Raw genomic sequence first — 21,857 nt, 5'->3', positions numbered from 1 at the left:
TCCCAAAGGTCAGTGCCATGGCTTTGCTGCATCCTCCTTTTTTGTAATTTTTAATCAGGATGAATCATTTAAATCATAAGGAGAAAGGACATGTTGTAGGTTATATGTTTTCCAAATGTAGAGTCAGTCACTGCTGGGACCTCAGAACCACTCTGACAGTGAAAGAATATACAGAATATTTGTGTGTGTGTGTGTTTTTGTTGTTTGCTATTCGCTGTATTGTCCTTTTTATATATCCCGGTCCATTTTTGATTGTCATTTGTTTAAATACTGTCACCACAAGTGGAAATCTGAATGTTTTGAAGTCACCAATGGCGGTTGACTTAAGGTCACACCAACAGGCTTCTATCAGTGGACCGCTGGTTTCAACAAATCACTCTTTGTTTTCGGGGCCAACAGGAGGAGCATGAGGATGACATGTTTTTTGGAGAAGATGAGATGTATGGAGAAGATGAGATGTATGGAGAAGAACATGAGGGATGGCCGTGCCTGGAGTGGTAGCGAGGTGACTGCTCAGTTATAAAAACATGTGTCAGCAATGTGACCAGCCAAATGATTCATATGCTCTATTGTTGAAAAACATCTTTTTTTTGGATATCAACATGACAAACTTCCCTTACAGCTGGTTGGTCCTCTCGGCTTGAGAGTATTGATTACTGTGGTATGGACGTTGTGCTGCTATAAGAGGGCTGTAGATCACTTATTTATTTAAATGTGCTGTCCAGTGTTTGGAAATGAAAGTGAGATAATTAATTCCGACACATTAAATTACTTTGTTCGTCACCATCACCAGTGTCACCTTAAACCTACTTCCCACTTCATCCAGTGACATTAACACAGTTTCATTCACAGTCCCAACACTTCTCACAGTATTCAGGATATCACAGCTGTTTCTTGTGTTCAGTCTTCATTTACCAAGTGAGAAAACGGTCACATCATAAAATACATTCTTAGGGTATTAGATGAACAAATGGAATAATCAAAACTAATTCTGACTCCTTATCCAGTTTTCATAAAAGAAAATATCTGAAAACTAGATTTGTACTTTCCATAAGTCTTACAGAGGAGTCTTTTCTTTGGGAGGGTCAGACCATTTGATCTTTCTTATTTTCCCATTAATACTTTTGAAAATAACTTTTTGTATTTTTTTTTATATAAATAAATATCTCCTAGACAGAGGAGCGCTGAGAATAATAATAATAATACATTTATAATACAGAGAATGCTCTGTGATCCACATCATCTCTCGGCCATGCAGCACACATACAACCTAACGCAGAGCCATTAGAACACATCTTAATCCAGTATTGTGTGTCAAACAATTGTTGTAGTCTCTGTCCATTTGTACCGGCTTCCATCTGTGTGTTTTATTAATTTTCAAATGATGGAATAGCAAGTTGTGGTTTTATTTCTTGACAAAAATATGATTTAATTTGAATAAATAAACAGATGTGTCTTGTAATATAACAAGTTATTTGTTTTATTTCAGCAGAGCGATGCTGCAGATGCTCCCTCCTCAGTCAAAGACAGTTCCACAGCTCTGTGGCAGGCACTTGGGCTGTACGAAGCAGCTTCCAGTGCCGCCGCACAGCTCCTACCCAACGCCGACTCCGTGAGGGCCGCTCTGCCCCCCTCAGGCGGTTCAGCGAATGATTTTGAAAAGCAGGACTCCGTGTGAAACGTGTGAAAAGCAATGGTCTGAGGGTATTTATGAGAGTATTGATTATAAATCTGTTACTTGTTTCACCAGTGGCTAATTATGTACTGTCATCATCACAATTGCTACTCGGCTAATTGGTGTATCTTACGCATAGCTTGTGAGGAGGCGTTAAAGGGTCTGTTCACCCAAATCAGACAAAACAGAATATATCCTCATTTTCCCTTGTGGTATCTCTATCCATGTACATAATGTGTGATGGTAGTGAACTGACCCTTTCATGGTACTTTGCTGGAGAGATCCATCTCCATTTTTGATTTGACTATAAGGTATTGGGTGCTGATGTGAAAGCCAAAATCAATACCTGTGCCTCACTGGAAGGTTTGGAGTCTGTTTCCTCCTGGACTTTTCTTTGCACAACAAGTTTATTTCGAGTGTCCACTGGACACCAACACCATTCCACAAGCCCTTTTCATATTATTTTCACATCTTGTATCCGTGTGGTCTGCCCCCATAACTTGTTTTTTAATCTGCACATAAAACACCTGATGGTACGAATAAAGTACCCGTTTCAATGTCCACTTGTGTTAACAACATGGCAGCTCAATTACTGTTTTAGCCGATTTGTTTACCTTCTTTTTTTCCATAATAGTGTCATGGTTGCCTTAGCACAAATGAGTTGGAGGTGCTATTCACAGGTTTTCATATTTGGTGACTCTTAACGAGTGAGAATCTCTAGGATATCTCAATGTGAGTATACGGGCTCACCATCCACACTCCGGTGGATGGTGAGCTGACAATGCGGTTTGTTGATTTTTTTGTACAGCACGTCAATATGCAATAGATGTTTGTACAGTACATCATTATGCAAAAATAATTGGGTTTTTCAGGAGTCTGGCATGCTCTGTATGTTGTGAAGTGTCCAGAGGTAATGGATGTTAATGGAGATGTGTGTGTTTTTTTTAACAATGACTACTTTGTGTCTGGCTTCATATCCACTGCAACCAGTCTTCAGGACTAACTGTTATAAGCTGATGGCTTCGAAAGTGACTGGATATACAGCGGCTGTGTGTGGTAATAAAGTTCTCATTTTCCAAAATCGTGGCGTTAAAAAGAGTTGCAGTGTCTGTGTCACCCAAACATCCAGCCCAGTGTGTGGAGCCGTTATCGTGACTACGCGTTTGGATCCCAGAAGATGCACAGGAGTAGCTGGCTTAAAAAGACATGGAGTAAATGATTTAATAGCAAATCTGAGGCAGCAAAGCAACCAGAGAGCTGCGGCATCCCACGGGAAATGGTCTAAACCTTTGTTACAACTCATGTCCTCAGTCAGACATGACCTTTTTTATTGTCTTCTCCCTTTTAACATGTTTTTTTCCTCCCACTGAGTTCATCCAAAGTTCAATATTTCAAAATATAATATATCCAAATGCATAAATGCTTTAAGTAGGTTTCATCATGATAAGGTTATACATTCTATGATAATTACTCTGTACCACATAGAAGCAAGCAAATCACATCTATACGGTCCTGACAAGGCTCTCTTTAATATTGTTGATTCAAATGTTGGTTTAACAACAACAAGAAAAAACAAGTAAGAGAAGGCTCTGTCATCTTGAACGTCACTATGTGAAAAACATGAATGCAAGAAGCTTTCGCAGTTGAGAGCCACACGCACACAGCCGTCAGTCATTCCCTCTGAAAGCACTGCTAAATTCATTTGTAGGAAAACACGTCTTCCTGTAAATCCTATAAATCTAAACAAACAAAGTTATAGTGGTGCCACGGTGCCTCAACAAGGAGTTAACTCCATTAATCATGAGGCTCACTTCCAAAATGAGAAGTCTGTCCGCCATGCCAATGAGTTCAATGTTTAACTTGTTTAGGAAGCAAAAGTATTTCCTAATTCCTCCGAGAAGCAAAAGTTGGAAAATACTTACGATATCTCAAAATACAGTTTGAATACCAGAACCACGAAAAATAAAGTTAAAGTTGGAAAACACTTAGAAAAATAACGCTATGAAAATGCAGTTGGAATACCAAAACCAAGAATCGAGGGTGCATATGCCGACTTCGACCCCGTCCAACATCGGCTGTGGGGCTCGGTTTATTTGTCTGACAATTTCTCAAGTGAGAGCACGTCAAGGCCGACAATTGAAGGGGCTTGTCCCGTCTGTGCGTTATATTTTCGGGGAGATATGGACCCAGTTAAACCCGTGCAACCCGGAAATTGGGTCCGTTGTACTCCGAGACCCGCGAACGTTAAGTTGTAAAATACGAATAAAATAACCATCCAAAAATGAAGTTGTGATAGCAGAACCACCATGAAGATGTGGACTACCAGAAGCACCGAAAGAAATGAGTGAAACTTGTAAAATAATTCGAAAAATAGCGCTATGAAAATCGAGAACCACGACCCTCAAACGTCGGAGTATCGAGGGTGCACACGCCGACTTTGACCCCGTCCAACATCGGCTGTGGGGCTCGGTTTATTTGTCTGACAATTTCTCCAGTGAGAGCACGTCAAGGCGGATAATTCGGCGTGGTGGTCTCGTCTGTGTGTTCTATTTCCGGGGAGATATGGCCCCGCAAATCCCCGAAATTCTGGCCCTTTGCCGACCTCGTGAGGCCGAACGCATCTCCGATCAACCTAGACCTGCGTGTAGAGGGCGATGAGACCTACAATTCAGTGTCACGGGCGAGGCTGTGCGTGCTTGTTTCGCGGAGATAGCGCGTGTGGGAATACCAGATCCACAAAAACAAAAAAAACTCGAGGTGGCGACACTCTGACTTATTTTTGTTTTGCCTCTTCGCGATATCTCCGCGAAACAAGCACGCACAGTCTCGCCTGTCACACCTAATTGTAGGTCTCGTTGCCCTCTACACAGCTGTGGAGGTTGATCGGAGATGCGAGCCTGCGTTCGGCCGTACGAGGTCGGCAAAGGGCCGGAATTTCGGGGTTTTACGGGGCCATATCTCCGCGGAAAAAGAACACACAGACGGGACAAGCATGTCCAATTGTCGGCCTTGACCTGGGCTAACGGAAGAAATTGACATACAAATAAACCGACACCCACAGCCGAAGTTAGGCGTGTTCAAAGTCGGCGTGTGCACCCTCCATACTGAATGCCCAAAATCGGGAGAGTGGCGAAGCGCTGACGGGTATTTAGAGTAGGCTTTGGGCTAGGAGGTTGAAACTTATGAGGGGGCATACGTGGGAACAGCCAAACAGGTGTGCAAAGTTTCAAGCAAATCGGATGACTTTGATTTTTCCAAGAGAGGTCCCTTGGTTACCACCTATGAAAATGACCAAAATCGGGGGAGTGGCGAAGCGCTGACGGGTTCAGCGCTTCGTGCTGCTCGAGGTGGCGACACTCTGACTTATTTTTGTTTTGCCTCTTCGCGATATCTCCGCGAAACAAGCACGCACAGTCTCGCCCGTCACACCTAATTGTAGGTCTCGTTGCCCTCTACACAGCTGTGGAGGTTGATCGGAGATGCGAGCCTGCGTTCGGCCGTACGAGGTCGGCAAAGGGCCGGCATTTCGGGGTTTTACGGGGCCATATCTCCGCGGAAAAAGAACACACAGACGGGACAAGCATGTCCAATTGTCGGCCTTGACCTGGGCTAACGGAAGAAATTGACATACAAATAAACCGACACCCACAGCCGAAGTTAGGCGTGTTCAAAGTCGGCGTGTGCACCCTCCATACTGAATGCCCAAAATCGGGAGAGTGGCGAAGCGCTGACGGGTATTTAGAGTAGGCTTTGGGCTAGGAGGTTGAAACTTATGAGGGGGCATACGTGGGAACAGCCAAACAGGTGTGCAAAGTTTCAAGCAAATCGGATGACTTTGATTTTTCCAAGAGAGGTCCCTTGGTTACCACCTATGAAAATGACCAAAATCGGGGGAGTGGCGAAGCGCTGACGGGTTCAGCGCTTCGTGCTGCTCGAGGTGGCGACACTCTGACTTATTTTTGTTTTGCCTCTTCGCGATATCTCCGCGAAACAAGCACGCACAGTCTCGCCCGTCACACCTAATTGTAGGTCTCGTTGCCCTCTACACAGCTGTGGAGGTTGATCGGAGATGCGAGCCTGCGTTCGGCCGTACGAGGTCGGCAAAGGGCCGGAATTTCGGGGTTTTACGGGGCCATATCTCCGCGGAAAAAGAACACACAGACGGGACAAGCATGTCCAATTGTCGGCCTTGACCTGGGCTAACGGAAGAAATTGACATACAAATAAACCGACACCCACAGCCGAAGTTAGGCGTGTTCAAAGTCGGCGTGTGCACCCTCCATACTGAATGCCTAAAATCGGGAGAGTGGCGAAGCGCTGACGGGTATTTAGAGTAGGCTTTGGGCTAGGAGGTTGAAACTTATGAGGGGGCATACGTGGGAACAGCCAAACAGGTGTGCAAAGTTTCAAGCAAATCGGATGACTTTGATTTTTCCAAGAGAGGTCCCTTGGTTACCACCTATGAAAATGACCAAAATCGGGGGAGTGGCGAAGCGCTGACGGGTTCAGCGCTTCGTGCTGCTCGAGGTGGCGACACTCTGACTTATTTTTGTTTTGCCTCTTCGCGATATCTCCGCGAAACAAGCACGCACAGTCTCGCCCGTCACACCTAATTGTAGGTCTCGTTGCCCTCTACACAGCTGTGGAGGTTGATCGGAGATGCGAGCCTGCGTTCGGCCGTACGAGGTCGGCAAAGGGCCGGAATTTCGGGGTTTTACGGGGCCATATCTCCGCGGAAAAAGAACACACAGACGGGACAAGCATGTCCAATTGTCGGCCTTGACCTGGGCTAACGGAAGAAATTGACATACAAATAAACCGACACCCACAGCCGAAGTTAGGCGTGTTCAAAGTCGGCGTGTGCACCCTCCATACTGAATGCCCAAAATCGGGAGAGTGGCGAAGCGCTGACGGGTATTTAGAGTAGGCTTTGGGCTAGGAGGTTGAAACTTATGAGGGGGCATACGTGGGAACAGCCAAACAGGTGTGCAAAGTTTCAAGCAAATCGGATGACTTTGATTTTTCCAAGAGAGGTCCCTTGGTTACCACCTATGAAAATGACCAAAATCGGGGGAGTGGCGAAGCGCTGACGGGTTCAGCGCTTCGTGCTGCTCGAGGTGGCGACACTCTGACTTATTTTTGTTTTGCCTCTTCGCGATATCTCCGCGAAACAAGCACGCACAGTCTCGCCCGTCACACCTAATTGTAGGTCTCGTTGCCCTCTACACAGCTGTGGAGGTTGATCGGAGATGCGAGCCTGCGTTCGGCCGTACGAGGTCGGCAAAGGGCCGGAATTTCGGGGTTTTACGGGGCCATATCTCCGCGGAAAAAGAACACACAGACGGGACAAGCATGTCCAATTGTCGGCCTTGACCTGGGCTAACGGAAGAAATTGACATACAAATAAACCGACACCCACAGCCGAAGTTAGGCGTGTTCAAAGTCGGCGTGTGCACCCTCCATACTGAATGCCCAAAATCGGGAGAGTGGCGAAGCGCTGACAGGTATTTAGAGTAGGCTTTGGGCTAGGAGGTTGAAACTTATGAGGGGGCATACGTGGGAACAGCCAAACAGGTGTGCAAAGTTTCAAGCAAATCGGATGACTTTGATTTTTCCAAGAGAGGTCCCTTGGTTACCACCTATGAAAATGACCAAAATCGGGGGAGTGGCGAAGCGCTGACGGGTTCAGCGCTTCGTGCTGCTCGGGGTGGCGACACTCTGACTTATTTTTGTTTTGCCTCTTCGCGATATCTCCGCGAAACAAGCACGCACAGTCTCGCCCGTCACACCTAATTGTAGGTCTCGTTGCCCTCTACACAGCTGTGGAGGTTGATCGGAGATGCGAGCCTGCGTTCGGCCGTACGAGGTCGGCAAAGGGCCGGAATTTCGGGGTTTTACGGGGCCATATCTCCGCGGAAAAAGAACACACAGACGGGACAAGCATGTCCAATTGTCGGCCTTGACCTGGGCTAACGGAAGAAATTGACATACAAATAAACCGACACCCACAGCCGAAGTTAGGCGTGTTCAAAGTCGGCGTGTGCACCCTCCATACTGAATGCCTAAAATCGGGAGAGTGGCGAAGCGCTGACGGGTATTTAGAGTAGGCTTTGGGCTAGGAGGTTGAAACTTATGAGGGGGCATACGTGGGAACAGCCAAACAGGTGTGCAAAGTTTCAAGCAAATCGGATGACTTTGATTTTTCCAAGAGAGGTCCCTTGGTTACCACCTATGAAAATGACCAAAATCGGGGGAGTGGCGAAGCGCTGACGGGTTCAGCGCTTCGTGCTGCTCGAGGTGGCGACACTCTGACTTATTTTTGTTTTGCCTCTTCGCGATATCTCCGCGAAACAAGCACGCACAGTCTCGCCCGTCACACCTAATTGTAGGTCTCGTTGCCCTCTACACAGCTGTGGAGGTTGATCGGAGATGCGAGCCTGCGTTCGGCCGTACGAGGTCGGCAAAGGGCCGGAATTTCGGGGTTTTACGGGGCCATATCTCCGCGGAAAAAGAACACACAGACGGGACAAGCATGTCCAATTGTCGGCCTTGACCTGGGCTAACGGAAGAAATTGACATACAAATAAACCGACACCCACAGCCGAAGTTAGGCGTGTTCAAAGTCGGCGTGTGCACCCTCCATACTGAATGCCCAAAATCGGGAGAGTGGCGAAGCGCTGACGGGTATTTAGAGTAGGCTTTGGGCTAGGAGGTTGAAACTTATGAGGGGGCATACGTGGGAACAGCCAAACAGGTGTGCAAAGTTTCAAGCAAATCGGATGACTTTGATTTTTCCAAGAGAGGTCCCTTGGTTACCACCTATGAAAATGACCAAAATCGGGGGAGTGGCGAAGCGCTGACGGGTTCAGCGCTTCGTGCTGCTCGAGGTGGCGACACTCTGACTTATTTTTGTTTTGCCTCTTCGCGATATCTCCGCGAAACAAGCACGCACAGTCTCGCCCGTCACACCTAATTGTAGGTCTCGTTGCCCTCTACACAGCTGTGGAGGTTGATCGGAGATGCGAGCCTGCGTTCGGCCGTACGAGGTCGGCAAAGGGCCGGAATTTCGGGGTTTTACGGGGCCATATCTCCGCGGAAAAAGAACACACAGACGGGACAAGCATGTCCAATTGTCGGCCTTGACCTGGGCTAACGGAAGAAATTGACATACAAATAAACCGACACCCACAGCCGAAGTTAGGCGTGTTCAAAGTCGGCGTGTGCACCCTCCATACTGAATGCCTAAAATCGGGAGAGTGGCGAAGCGCTGACGGGTATTTAGAGTAGGCTTTGGGCTAGGAGGTTGAAACTTATGAGGGGGCATACGTGGGAACAGCCAAACAGGTGTGCAAAGTTTCAAGCAAATCGGATGACTTTGATTTTTCCAAGAGAGGTCCCTTGGTTACCACCTATGAAAATGACCAAAATCGGGGGAGTGGCGAAGCGCTGACGGGTTCAGCGCTTCGTGCTGCTCGAGGTGGCGACACTCTGACTTATTTTTGTTTTGCCTCTTCGCGATATCTCCGCGAAACAAGCACGCACAGTCTCGCCCGTCACACCTAATTGTAGGTCTCGTTGCCCTCTACACAGCTGTGGAGGTTGATCGGAGATGCGAGCCTGCGTTCGGCCGTACGAGGTCGGCAAAGGGCCGGAATTTCGGGGTTTTACGGGGCCATATCTCCGCGGAAAAAGAACACACAGACGGGACAAGCATGTCCAATTGTCGGCCTTGACCTGGGCTAACGGAAGAAATTGACATACAAATAAACCGACACCCACAGCCGAAGTTAGGCGTGTTCAAAGTCGGCGTGTGCACCCTCCATACTGAATGCCCAAAATCGGGAGAGTGGCGAAGCGCTGACGGGTATTTAGAGTAGGCTTTGGGCTAGGAGGTTGAAACTTATGAGGGGGCATACGTGGGAACAGCCAAACAGGTGTGCAAAGTTTCAAGCAAATCGGATGACTTTGATTTTTCCAAGAGAGGTCCCTTGGTTACCACCTATGAAAATGACCAAAATCGGGGGAGTGGCGAAGCGCTGACGGGTTCAGCGCTTCGTGCTGCTCGAGGTGGCGACACTCTGACTTATTTTTGTTTTGCCTCTTCGCGATATCTCCGCGAAACAAGCACGCACAGTCTCGCCCGTCACACCTAATTGTAGGTCTCGTTGCCCTCTACACAGCTGTGGAGGTTGATCGGAGATGCGAGCCTGCGTTCGGCCGTACGAGGTCGGCAAAGGGCCGGAATTTCGGGGTTTTACGGGGCCATATCTCCGCGGAAAAAGAACACACAGACGGGACAAGCATGTCCAATTGTCGGCCTTGACCTGGGCTAACGGAAGAAATTGACATACAAATAAACCGACACCCACAGCCGAAGTTAGGCGTGTTCAAAGTCGGCGTGTGCACCCTCCATACTGAATGCCCAAAATCGGGAGAGTGGCGAAGCGCTGACAGGTATTTAGAGTAGGCTTTGGGCTAGGAGGTTGAAACTTATGAGGGGGCATACGTGGGAACAGCCAAACAGGTGTGCAAAGTTTCAAGCAAATCGGATGACTTTGATTTTTCCAAGAGAGGTCCCTTGGTTACCACCTATGAAAATGACCAAAATCGGGGGAGTGGCGAAGCGCTGACGGGTTCAGCGCTTCGTGCTGCTCGGGGTGGCGACACTCTGACTTATTTTTGTTTTGCCTCTTCGCGATATCTCCGCGAAACAAGCACGCACAGTCTCGCCCGTCACACCTAATTGTAGGTCTCGTTGCCCTCTACACAGCTGTGGAGGTTGATCGGAGATGCGAGCCTGCGTTCGGCCGTACGAGGTCGGCAAAGGGCCGGAATTTCGGGGTTTTACGGGGCCATATCTCCGCGGAAAAAGAACACACAGACGGGACAAGCATGTCCAATTGTCGGCCTTGACCTGGGCTAACGGAAGAAATTGACATACAAATAAACCGACACCCACAGCCGAAGTTAGGCGTGTTCAAAGTCGGCGTGTGCACCCTCCATACTGAATGCCCAAAATCGGGAGAGTGGCGAAGCGCTGACGGGTATTTAGAGTAGGCTTTGGGCTAGGAGGTTGAAACTTATGAGGGGGCATACGTGGGAACAGCCAAACAGGTGTGCAAAGTTTCAAGCAAATCGGATGACTTTGATTTTTCCAAGAGAGGTCCCTTGGTTACCACCTATGAAAATGACCAAAATCGGGGGAGTGGCGAAGCGCTGACGGGTTCAGCGCTTCGTGCTGCTCGAGGTGGCGACACTCTGACTTATTTTTGTTTTGCCTCTTCGCGATATCTCCGCGAAACAAGCACGCACAGTCTCGCCCGTCACACCTAATTGTAGGTCTCGTTGCCCTCTACACAGCTGTGGAGGTTGATCGGAGATGCGAGCCTGCGTTCGGCCGTACGAGGTCGGCAAAGGGCCGGAATTTCGGGGTTTTACGGGGCCATATCTCCGCGGAAAAAGAACACACAGACGGGACAAGCATGTCCAATTGTCGGCCTTGACCTGGGCTAACGGAAGAAATTGACATACAAATAAACCGACACCCACAGCCGAAGTTAGACGTGTTCAAAGTCGGCGTGTGCACCCTCCATACTGAATGCCCAAAATCGGGAGAGTGGCGAAGCGCTGACGGGTATTTCGAGTAGGCTTTGGGCTAGGAGGTTGAAACTTATGAGGGGGCATACGTGGGAACAGCCAAACAGGTGTGCAAAGTTTCAAGCAAATCGGATGACTTTGATTTTTCCAAGAGAGGTCCCTTGGTTACCACCTATGAAAATGACCAAAATCGGGGGAGTGGCGAAGCGCTGACGGGTTCAAGTGCGGAACCTCGGATCTGCGCGGATGGGCCTCGGGGCGGGAACCTGGCCTCGGCTCCGCGCGGATGGGCCTGTATATACAGGCTTATACAGGTCCCAACCAGGTTGTCGGTGAGTTTGATAGTTTGATAGTTTGATAGTTTGATAGTATGGTGTTGGTCGTGGAGAACCATCAGGTAAGTCTCCTAAACCATAGGTGGGCGTACTGGTCACGGGCGAGAAGTGCGGAACCTCGGATCTGCGCGGATGGGCCCCGGGGCTTGTGCCTCGGCCAGGATACTGACCATGTGACGCACTGTGGCTAGCACAGTCACCTAACAGGAAGGCCCTCCTGTGTGGAGTTTACATGTTATACGGATGGGCCTGTATATACAGGCTTATACAGGTCCCAACCAGGTTGTCGGTGAGCTTGATAGTATGGTGTTGGTCGTGGAGAACCATCAGGTCCATCAGGTAAGTAACATGTTTTTATTGTACAGATGCAGAGATGCAGAGTCCAGGGAGGCGTTGTGGAGGTCCAGGTGCATCGGGGGCCACAGCACGCTGGTGCTGTGGCCCCACCGACCCCCCTCCCCTCCGGTAGTGACTACCAGGGCTCCGAAAACACTTAGAAATAGATTGGAAAACTTGATTTCATCCAGGCTCTGTCTGTGGTGAATGAGGCCAAATTTGCATCGGGGATGCACCTGGTCCATCAGGTAAGTCTCCTAAACCATAGGTGGGCGTACAGGTCACGGGCGAGAAGTGCGGAACCTCGGATCTGCGCGGATGGGCCTCGGGGCGGGAACCTGGCTTCGGCTCCGCGCGGATGGGCCTGTATATACAGGCTTATACAGGTCCCTACCAGGTTGTCGGTGAGTTTGATAGTATGGTGTTGGTCGTGGAGAACCATCAGGTAACCATCAGGTAACCATCAGGTAACCATCAGGTCCATCAGGTAAGTAACACGTTTTTATTGTACAGGCTTATACAGGCTTATTGAAATGAAGCCTCTTTCCTGGGGTAACACGTTTTTGTGTTACCCCAGGTGGACCAGGTGGCCCCTGGGGGAGCGAAGGGGCCCCAGGCTTGTTGCAGGGCATAGGTAGTGTCCCCACCTGGCTGTCGGTGAGTTTGATAGTTTGATAGTTTGATAGTATGGTGTTGGTCGTGGAGAACCCCGGGGTAACATGTTTTTATTGTACAGATGCAGAGATGCAGAGTCCAGGGAGGCGTTGTGGAGGTCCAGGTGCATCGGGGCGCCTGGGTTGCGTCCATCAGGTGAGTCTCCTAAACCATAGGTGGGCCTACTTCGGCTCCGCGCGGATGGGCCTCTGGCTGATTGAAATGAAGCCTGTATATACAGGCTTATACAGGCTGATTGAAATGAAGCCTCTTCCCTGGGGTAACACGTTTTTGTGTTACCCCAGGTTGACCTTGAAATGAAGCCTGTATATACAGGCTTATACAGGTCCCTACCAGGTTGTCGGTGAGTTTGATAGTATGGTGTTGGTCGTGGAGAACCATCAGGTAACCATCAGGTCCATCAGGTAAGTAACATGTTTTTATTGTGCAGAGATGCAGAGTCCAGGGAGGCGTTGTGGAGGTCCAGGTGCATCGGGGGCCACAGCACGCTGGTGCTGTGGCCCCACCGACCCCCCTCCCCTCCGGTAGTGACTACCAGGGCTCCGAAAACACTTAGAAATAGATTGGAAAACTTGATTTCATCCAGGCTCTGTCTGTGGTGAATGAGGCCAAATTTGCATCGGGGATGCACCTGGTCCATCAGGTAAGTCTCCTAAACCATAGGTGGGCGTACAGGTCACGGGCGAGAAGTGCGGAACCTCGGATCTGCGCGGATGGGCCTCGGGGCGGGAACCTGGCTTCGGCTCCGCGCGGATGGGCCTGTATATACAGGCTTATACAGGTCCCTACCAGGTTGTCGGTGAGTTTGATAGTATGGTGTTGGTCGTGGAGAACCATCAGGTAACCATCAGGTCCATCAGGTAAGTAACACGTTTTTATTGTACAGGCTTATACAGGCTTATTGAAATGAAGCCTCTTTCCTGGGGTAACACGTTTTTATTGTACAGATGCAGAGATGCAGAGTCCAGGGAGGCGTTGTGGAGGTCCAGGTGCATCGGGGCGCCTGGGTTGCGTCCATCAGGTGAGTCTCCTAAACCATAGGTGGGCCTACTTCGGCTTCGGCTCCACGCGGATGGGCCTCTGGCTGATTGAAATGAAGCCTGTATATACAGGCTTATACAGACTGATTGAAATGAAGCCTCTTCGAATATATATAATATATATATATATATATATATATATATATATATATATATATATATATATATATATATATATATATATATATATAAATATAAATATAAATATAATGTGGGGGGGGGATGAAGTTAGTTGAAAGTGAATTCCTACACACACGCACACAATGACATGCACGTACAATGTAAACAAACACACGTGTCTGTTTGCGCTGAGTAAACATTGAATATTGCTAAATATCGGACCAGATCTGTATATATTTACTCTTCCAATGACGAGATGAGAATTCTAGACGACCGTTGCTTTGACGTCTCGGACCCATCCACTGACAAACTGATTATAAGCGTCGAGCCCTTTGTAGCACTCCAACTCGTCTTTTGTGTAAGGACTGGGGGTGTTCACGAGAAACGTGTAGATGTTGGCGTAGTTTACCGATGGAAGATAAGTAGGATCGGCACTGAAACGATCTGCACTCATCGTATAGGGATCCAAGTTACCAATAACCTTCAATTTGGCCAGGTAGCGAATCTTTGATGCACTATCCAGTGATTCAAAGTATGGTATTTTCGCCGCACTTCCTTGTTTACTCTCCGCCATGTAGGATCTGTATGTACTCCAACATGGCGGACAGACCTCGTAACTAAGGAGATCGTGACGTAGGTGAGACCACTCTATTGCATTGACCCGTAAAAAAACCTCGGCTTTTATTCTGAAAACCACTACTTACCAGACAGGAGAAAGTCGATTTTACGCATGCGCAACAGCCTCACACGTTGTTTTGGCAAAAATAGCCAGTAGATATTACTAGTAGATATAGCTTCCCCACGTTGTTCAACGTCTCGGTGTTTCTCGTGTAGGTCCCTGCTTGGACTGTTTGTAGCTGTTATTAGCTGTTGCCCAAATTGGGCGAGAGAAAGAAAGCTAACTAGCCGGGCTAGCTTAGCACTCTGTAGCTACAAGTGGCAGCATGGCAGCTGTGCTGGGACTGATTGCTGGAAGCTACGAGCAGATAGCCTTTGGTTACCGAGTCAAAACAGACGAGAAAGTAAGTTGGACTATCTTGTTGTGTTTGAAAGTTTATGTCCACGAATGGTCTGCCCTGGCTTCTTGTAAACTAAACTGTCGCTGGGGTTGATGGGAAGTCATACAGGACAACAGCATGTGTGCTAATACTATGACCACATGTTTAATGTTGTTTACTGTGATGATGGACAGTGTAATCTCTGATTTTTCATGCTTTTAAATCTGGCAGAACACTGAGTTTATTTCCTCCCCAGGCTCAGCACTTGAGATATTGCAAAGAGTCCATTAGTTGTGTTTTTGTGCGTCATGCAGGAGTGGACAGCCAAGGCGGAATTCACACATCACGCACACACAGCCTCCATATCAGCTGCGGCAGCCAGCGAGAGGTTTGTCGTCACGGGAAGCAAAGATGAGACCATACAGCTGTACGACATGAAGAAGAGGGTCGAACACGGAGCTCTGCTGCATCACGACGGTGAGGGTCTTCATTACGTCTTCTGTTTGACATCAGCTTATGTGCAGTAGAGATGGAGGATGTGTGGATGGTTAGAAAGGCAAATACAAATATTATTTTTTGGGGTTTTGTCTTGTAACTGCAACAAAATACATTTAGTAAAACATTTAGATTTCTTGATCAAACTGCTGCATATGTTTGTGAACTTGACATATCACATTTTTGGGGGATTTTGACACACGTCACAACAGCATAGAAATAATTACTCATGCGTCCCCTTTGATCTAAGAGGTTTTTATACAGATGTGCTTTTTAAAAAAACATTTTCATTGTGGTGGTTTATCTGAGTTTTTCAGCTTCTTAGTTTTTTAGGACATAGCAATCCTGTTATTTATTTTTGTTGGAAACCAGTAGCTTTTTATTTTTTTTTTTTAAGTCTCTCCCACTATTTCATGCCACGTTCTCCTGACTACTTTGCCAGTTTGTGGTATATGTATCGTATCAAACAGATTTTGCTTCAATATTTGCTGTCATAAATTGCTACTAAGGTCTGAATTACAGCAGATTTATCCAGACAGCTTCATAGACTTAATTAATTTTCTTTACTGCTGGAACAACAAATATAAAATGTCATCAAAAGGTTTGTCAAAGTGTACAGAAAGTAAAGACCTGACTCTTCACTTCCTTCTATTTCACAGGCACCGTCACCTGCCTGGAGTTTTATGGGACGTCTCATTTACTGAGCGGAGGAGAGGATGGACTCATTTGTGTGTGGAGCACAAAGAAGTGGGAGTGTCTGAAATCCATCAAAGCTCACCAGTAAGCACACACAGAGAGAGAGATGTGATGCTGCTGAAGCCCTGCGATGGTCATGTTTATGTGATTATTGTCTTGTAATTTGTTGAACGGAACGAGTTAAAATAACTGACTTTATCTTGTTTTCCTCAGAGGTCATGTCACATCGCTGTCCGTCCATCCGTCTGGGAAACTTGCCCTTTCAGTTGGGACAGATAAGACTCTCAGGTAAAAGGCACAGCTCTGCTGGAAAGCCTGTGCGGCAGAACATTTACTTATCAGGGAATCGGAAATGACTGTTGCATCTTTTTTGTTTTAATCCTTTTAGAACATGGAATCTAATTAACGGAAGATCGGCCTTCATCAAAAACATCAAGCAGAGTAAGCCTCCCCTTGGATTCTGAAGTTAAGAAATGTTTAAGTTCTTTTAATAATATTAGTATGTTTTGAAATTACGTCAAACTTTCTTTTTTTTTTCCCCCAAAACCCTTTCAACAGATGCACACATTGTGAGATGGTCTCCAGACGGGGATAAATACGTGGCCGTGGTGAACGACAAAGTGAGCATCTACGACCTGGAGACGGCCTCTGTGATCGGAACCGTCACAAACACCAAGAGGATCTCCTCTGTCAAGTTCATAAATGTGAGTTCTCTGACTAGAAACTTGCACTGACATTTAAATGTGATATAGAGATTGTTGTGGTTGAGATTATTAGTATCTGCTTTTGAACAAAGATATGACGGGAATAAGCAACATTGGATTAAGTTTAAATAAATATAATCCTGCTTGTATTTCAGAACTCCGTCCTGGCCATCGCAGGAGGCGATGAATTTGTGAGGTTATGTGACCTGAGTAAAGAGGAATGGGTGTGTGAATTCAAGGCTCATGAAACCAGGTAAATTCACAAGTTTTTTTTTTTTCATTTTACAGATTATTTTAGAGCTACATTTCTAAAAACACACCTGATGATGAGATCAGAACTGGACTTGTCTTTGTAAGAAGTAAATGCATTTTTATTGCGAATGATCTCTTCATCTCACAGTCATATTGGTGAAAAGTGAACAAACCTTTATTTTGTGATTATAGAGTGAAGGCGATCGACAGTTTCATGATGGAGGATTACTGCGTGCTGGTAACGGCTTCAAACGACGGATTCATCAAAATGTGGAAACTCCATCTACAAGAGGCACGTCTCTCGTGTTATTCATGAACATTTGAGCCGAAACCATTTACTTGTAACTTCAACCAAATTCAACATTTACATTTGCAGCTACAGATTAAGTGTCAAAACACAATATCCCTGAGCGTCATTACTTGATGAGATATTCTACTTTGCAAAGCAGAATAATAAAGTTATTTTAAAAGCAATAATAACTCAAATAAGATTTTCATATATAATCGGATAAGTCGTAGAAATCAGCCATATAAAACCTTTTTATAAGAATAAAAACAAAGATGCGCAAAACAACACTTGTTACCTGCCGAGCTGCGGTTCATTTAGCAATGCACTGTCCAACAGGAGCTGGAGTCTCCCACTCTCCTCGGGGAAGTGAACACAACAGCCCGACTGACGTGCCTGGCTGTGTGGAGACCTTCATCGGTGCAGCAGACCGCTGAGGAACCTGCAGCTGAGGCAACAACATCTAAAGGTAGTTGTCCTGCAAACACTCGCTCTCATTGCACTTCTGCGTCATCATATTAAGAAAGAGATTTGAGCTCTAGATATTGGAGGGTATATTAAGGCATTTTGATTTCCGATGCACTGGGTGGTTCAGCTTTCTCTTACTGAACTCCAGATGAATCTGTTTGCTTCTGTCCACAGAACTCATTCAGGAGCTTTCGAAGACGAAGAGAGTCCGAATTGCAGCAGAAGTAGTAATTCTAGAAGACGAGAGCAAGCCCAAAAAGAAGAAAAAGGGCGGAGGAAAATAAAATGGACAATCAATCAATCGATTTTATCATTTATGGACTGTTTTATATCTGGACTTGGTCACATATTCATGTGCTTCTTGTGGTTGCCACACGGAGGTCATAAAGTACAGATTTTGTGAATATATTTTGATGTATAAGAGGAATAACAATGGAACATGAGATGGCCAACAATAAAAAATGTTTTATAATCCATAGACTGCTTTTGATTTTGTGCTATATAACACAGAGGTGATACGGCACAGCTGCTGAATGTATGTTTTAATGGATGTATTCAAGATATGCATACGTAGGTTACGAGGCTTCACTTTTTTATTTTCTTTGTCACTATTTTAAAAATAGAATTGGGAAAAAAAACTTTATTTTGAAATGACGCCGGAAGTGAGATAATTAGGTGAACGTTCGGAAGTTGCTCGGTAGGAAACTGGTGCTCGCTTAAAGTTGTTTCTAAATTCAGGTAAGACTCATGGGTTATTTTTAGAATGTTTGGTGTGATATTTTGATATTAAACATGATTGGCAGGTTATTTGTTGCCATGATGAACCAGATTGTGGTGAAGTGCTGGTCAATCTATTCCTCATAATAAACTGATTTAGTTCTGCAGCAGGGGTTCCTGGTTTCCCGACATGGCTGTAGACTGGATTGGGTTCAGCTATGCTGCTCTGGTGTCAGCAGGAGGAATCATCGGTTATGTGAAAGCAGGTAGGAGAGCTGCACCGACATATTTCATTTATATTTAATAGTTGGCTTAACTGTGCAAAGGTGGAGGAAGTGACGTCATTCAGATCCTAATACGACGCTGTAGAAATACTCTAATAAGTGAAATATGTGCATTGAAAAGGTTGAGTAAAGGTATTAACTATGATCGGGAAAATAGTACTCAATGCAAAGTAGTCTCATATGACTGATGCACTATTATATTATAGATTATCATTACTCATGCATTAATCTAAAGGCAGGATTTGACTGCTGGTTGAGGTGGAGCTCATCTTGAACTATTTCATAGTGGTCTGCAACCAATCATTATTTTTTTAAGGATTAATCTGCTGATAATTTTCTAATTAATCAATCAGTATTTGTTGAAACAGTTTTGGATTCATCTTTATGATCATTTAGGAGGTTTTGTGGTGCTGATGTAAAAGAGGTGGTCAAATGCATCAAATTTAATTCAACACTTGATTTCAAAATAAAGCTAACATGTTGTTCCTCCACAGGCAGCGTCACCTCTCTGGCTGCAGGGCTGCTGTTCGGCCTGTTGGCTGCAGTCGGTGCTTATCTGGCATCTCAAAATCCCAAGAATGTCTGGCTTTCACTTGGTGAGCAGGTTTAGTTTGGTAAACTGTGAGGGTCCAAACGCAGCATTCACTAACACGGTTTCCCTGCAGGCACCTCGGCAACTCTGGCTGTGGTGATGGGACTGAGATTTCTCAACTCCTGGAAGTTCATGCCAGCTGGTTTAATGACTTTATTAAGGTAACACACAAGTCTTTCTGTTTCTGGGATAATCATTTACAAAATGCTGCACCATGGAGACTGTTAACCTTTGCTTTAATAAAGATGAGACAAACAAGAATGAACCAGTTTACTTTTCAGTCCTGTTTTCAACCGTGTCCTGATTTAAATGTCTCTTTTCAGTGGACTGATGCTGGTGAAGATCATCGCTGGAATGCAAAACAAACCACATAAATCTTGAAAAAATATATATATACCTTTTTATTTTTTACATAATCTATTTTTGACATGAAAAATGTATAATTTGTGCTCTCACATACACAAACATTCCCATTAAGAAAAAATACTGACCCTAGACGATATGGGACACTAGTGCAAAACGGAACAATATTTAATAACATGGCAAATGTAACAACAGACCAGCAGGAAACACTTCTCCTCTGAAGTCTGTATTTCCTGGCTAAAGTGCAGTGGGACCTTTTCCCATGAGTCACAGACTGCTGGGCTGCTGGTGACCTCCGTATTTGGTGGTCCAGTCTACTCGTCCGTGCACAGGCTGGATGTTTGTGCTCCTTGTAAAAGTGTTCTGCCCTGTAGCGCTGTGATCCAGAGATCTGCCCCTCCCCGACCGACAACGTTCTAAAACGTTATCCTTTATAAAGGGGTTATAAGTAGTAACTAAAGGGCTTATTAATCATTAAGAGTTCTCTCTCCTTGATCCTTTTCTAGAATTTGTAAGCCATCATGCCCAGTAGCAGCAATTCACATATGCATGTGTTTAATTTTGTCACTGTCATTATTGATTATAAATATATATCTTTGTCTCTGTGTTATGCTAATGTGGTTCAGAATTATTCTATTGTCACTGTTTTTTGCCCTGAGGCGAGAAGGATAATCGGTATCAGGTGTGCCACGGGGGCCAATTCCTAGATGTATACTTTTTATACAAAACGTCTTTGTTTTTTTTTGTAAATATGTGAGATTTGAGATTGTAAATGTGTTGCAGTTTTCTTCTTCCCCCTCTTTGAAATTTAGTGTTTTTCGCGGACATTTTGAAATCCATTCAATCTATTTTCATACATATACGTATGTATAGTATATCCAAACTATGCATTTTGATGGTGGATAATTACAATCTGAGGTGACGTCACAGTTCACCAAAAATAGTGACGCGTGCAATCTTCCAGTTTAGATATCTATCGAATGAATTCACGGTTTTTAAATTGATGTTACTCGTGTGATGCCATAACATCCCAATCCTTCCTCCAGTGGAGTCAGAACCTCAGACCAGTTGTTCCATAGATGGAATGTGCTGCCATGCCATTGTTAGTTTGTATTTAATCGGGTTCAACAGAAGCCCCTGTTAGTGGTGATACTGTCGTGTGCAAAATAATGGAAACGTGTGAAAAGCAATGGTCTGAGGGTATTCATGAGAGTATTGATTATAAATCTGTTACTTGTTTCACCAGTGGCTAATTATGTACTGTCATCACAATTGCTACTCGGCTAATTGGTGTATCTTACGCATAGCTTGTGAGGCAGCGTTAAAGGGTCTGTTCACCCAAATCAGACAAAACAGAATATATCCTCATTTTCCCTTGTGGTATCTCTATCCATGTACATAATGTGTGAGGGTAGTGAACTGACCGTTTCATGGTACTTTGCTGGAGAGATCCATCTCCATTTTTGATTTGACCATAAGGTATTGGGTGCTGATGTGAAAGCCAAAATCAATACCTGTGCCTCACTGGAAGGTTTGGAGTCTGTTTCCTCCTGGACTTTTCTTTGCACAACAAGTTTATTTCGAGTGTCCACTGGACACCAACACCATTCCACAAGCCCTTTTCATATTATTTTCACATCTTGTATCCGTGTGGTCTGCCCCCATAACTTGTTTTTTAATCTGCACATAAAACACCTGATGGTACGAATAAAGTGCCCGTTTCAATGTCCACTTGTGTTAATAACATGGCAGCTCAATTACTGTTTTAGCCGATTTGTTTACCTTCTTTTTTCCCATAATAGTGTCATGGTTGCCTTAGCACAAATGAGTCGGAGGTGCTATTCACAGGTTTTCATATTTGGTGACTCTTAACGGGTGAGAATCTCTAGGATATCTCAATGTGAGTATACTGGCTCACCATCCACACTCCGGTGGATGGTGAGCTGACAATGCGGTTTGTTGATTTTTTTGTACAGCACGTCAATATGCAATAGAAGTTTGTACAGTGCATCATTATGCAAAAATAATTGGGTTTTTCAGGAGTCTGGCATGCTCTGTATGTTGTGAAGTGTCCAGAGGTAATGGATGTTAATGGGCATGTGTGTGTTTTTTTTGACAATGACAGTACTTTGTGTCTGGCTTCATATCCACTGCAACCAGTCTTCAGGACTAACTGTTATAAGCTGATGGCTTCGAAAGTGACTGGATATACAGCATCTGTGTG

General features: G+C 45.6%; 2 protein-coding genes and 2 long non-coding RNA genes across 8 annotated transcripts in view; 3 read left to right on the top strand and 1 right to left on the bottom strand.

Moving 5' to 3' along the window:
* Positions 1–2,745, top strand: part of LOC306788699 — a 5,156-nt gene extending 2,411 nt beyond the window's left edge. For 2 of the 3 annotated variants that reach the window (XR_013772613.1, XR_013772614.1), the window contains exons 2-3: positions 400–505; positions 1,490–2,745. This is a non-coding gene — a long non-coding RNA (uncharacterized lncRNA). Of the gene's footprint in view, positions 9–399; positions 506–1,489 lie in introns of all 3 variants that reach the window. The other variant, XR_013772615.1, reaches the window with a different exon arrangement.
* Positions 2,746–13,489: 10,744 nt separating this feature from the next.
* On the top strand, positions 13,490–18,155 carry LOC306788985 (p21-activated protein kinase-interacting protein 1-like). Of its 2 annotated transcripts, none has more exons than XM_079284729.1 (10): positions 13,490–13,639; positions 15,091–15,253; positions 15,931–16,051; positions 16,181–16,255; positions 16,356–16,408; positions 16,526–16,671; positions 16,827–16,924; positions 17,116–17,215; positions 17,549–17,678; positions 17,852–18,155. In XM_079284729.1, exons 1-10 carry the CDS (start codon positions 13,574–13,576, stop codon positions 17,959–17,961), a joined length of 1,062 nt encoding a protein of 353 aa, XP_079140855.1. In that variant the 5' UTR covers positions 13,490–13,573; the 3' UTR covers positions 17,962–18,155. The 2 variants fall into 2 exon arrangements, with proteins under 2 accessions (XP_079140855.1, XP_079140854.1); XM_079284728.1 differs by lacking the exon at positions 13,490–13,639 and adding an exon at positions 14,303–14,800.
* LOC306788987 lies at positions 17,249–20,237 on the bottom strand. The gene is made up of 3 exons (XR_013772633.1): positions 20,044–20,237; positions 19,842–19,918; positions 17,249–17,621 (listed from the first exon to the last, which is right to left on the bottom strand). It is a non-coding gene; the product is annotated as an uncharacterized lncRNA (long non-coding RNA).
* LOC306788986 (transmembrane protein 14C-like) lies at positions 18,365–19,831 on the top strand. 2 transcript variants are annotated; one of them, XM_079284731.1, is made up of 5 exons: positions 18,365–18,415; positions 18,566–18,660; positions 19,173–19,274; positions 19,344–19,431; positions 19,594–19,831. In XM_079284731.1, the coding sequence occupies exons 2-5, from the start codon at positions 18,585–18,587 to the stop codon at positions 19,649–19,651; spliced, it is 324 nt and encodes a 107-aa protein (XP_079140857.1). In that variant the 5' UTR covers positions 18,365–18,415; positions 18,566–18,584; the 3' UTR covers positions 19,652–19,831. The 2 variants fall into 2 exon arrangements, with proteins under 2 accessions (XP_079140857.1, XP_079140856.1); XM_079284730.1 differs by having other exon boundaries at positions 18,366–18,415; positions 18,563–18,660.
* Positions 20,238–21,857: the final 1,620 nt, after the last annotated feature.

This window comes from Melanostigma gelatinosum (genome assembly GCF_949748355.1).
Source record: "Melanostigma gelatinosum genome assembly, chromosome: 15".
Classification (NCBI taxonomy): Eukaryota; Metazoa; Chordata; class Actinopteri; order Perciformes; family Zoarcidae; genus Melanostigma; species Melanostigma gelatinosum.
The sequence above is the reverse complement of the archived record's forward strand: the minus strand, read 5'-3'. Positions and strand labels throughout refer to the sequence as shown.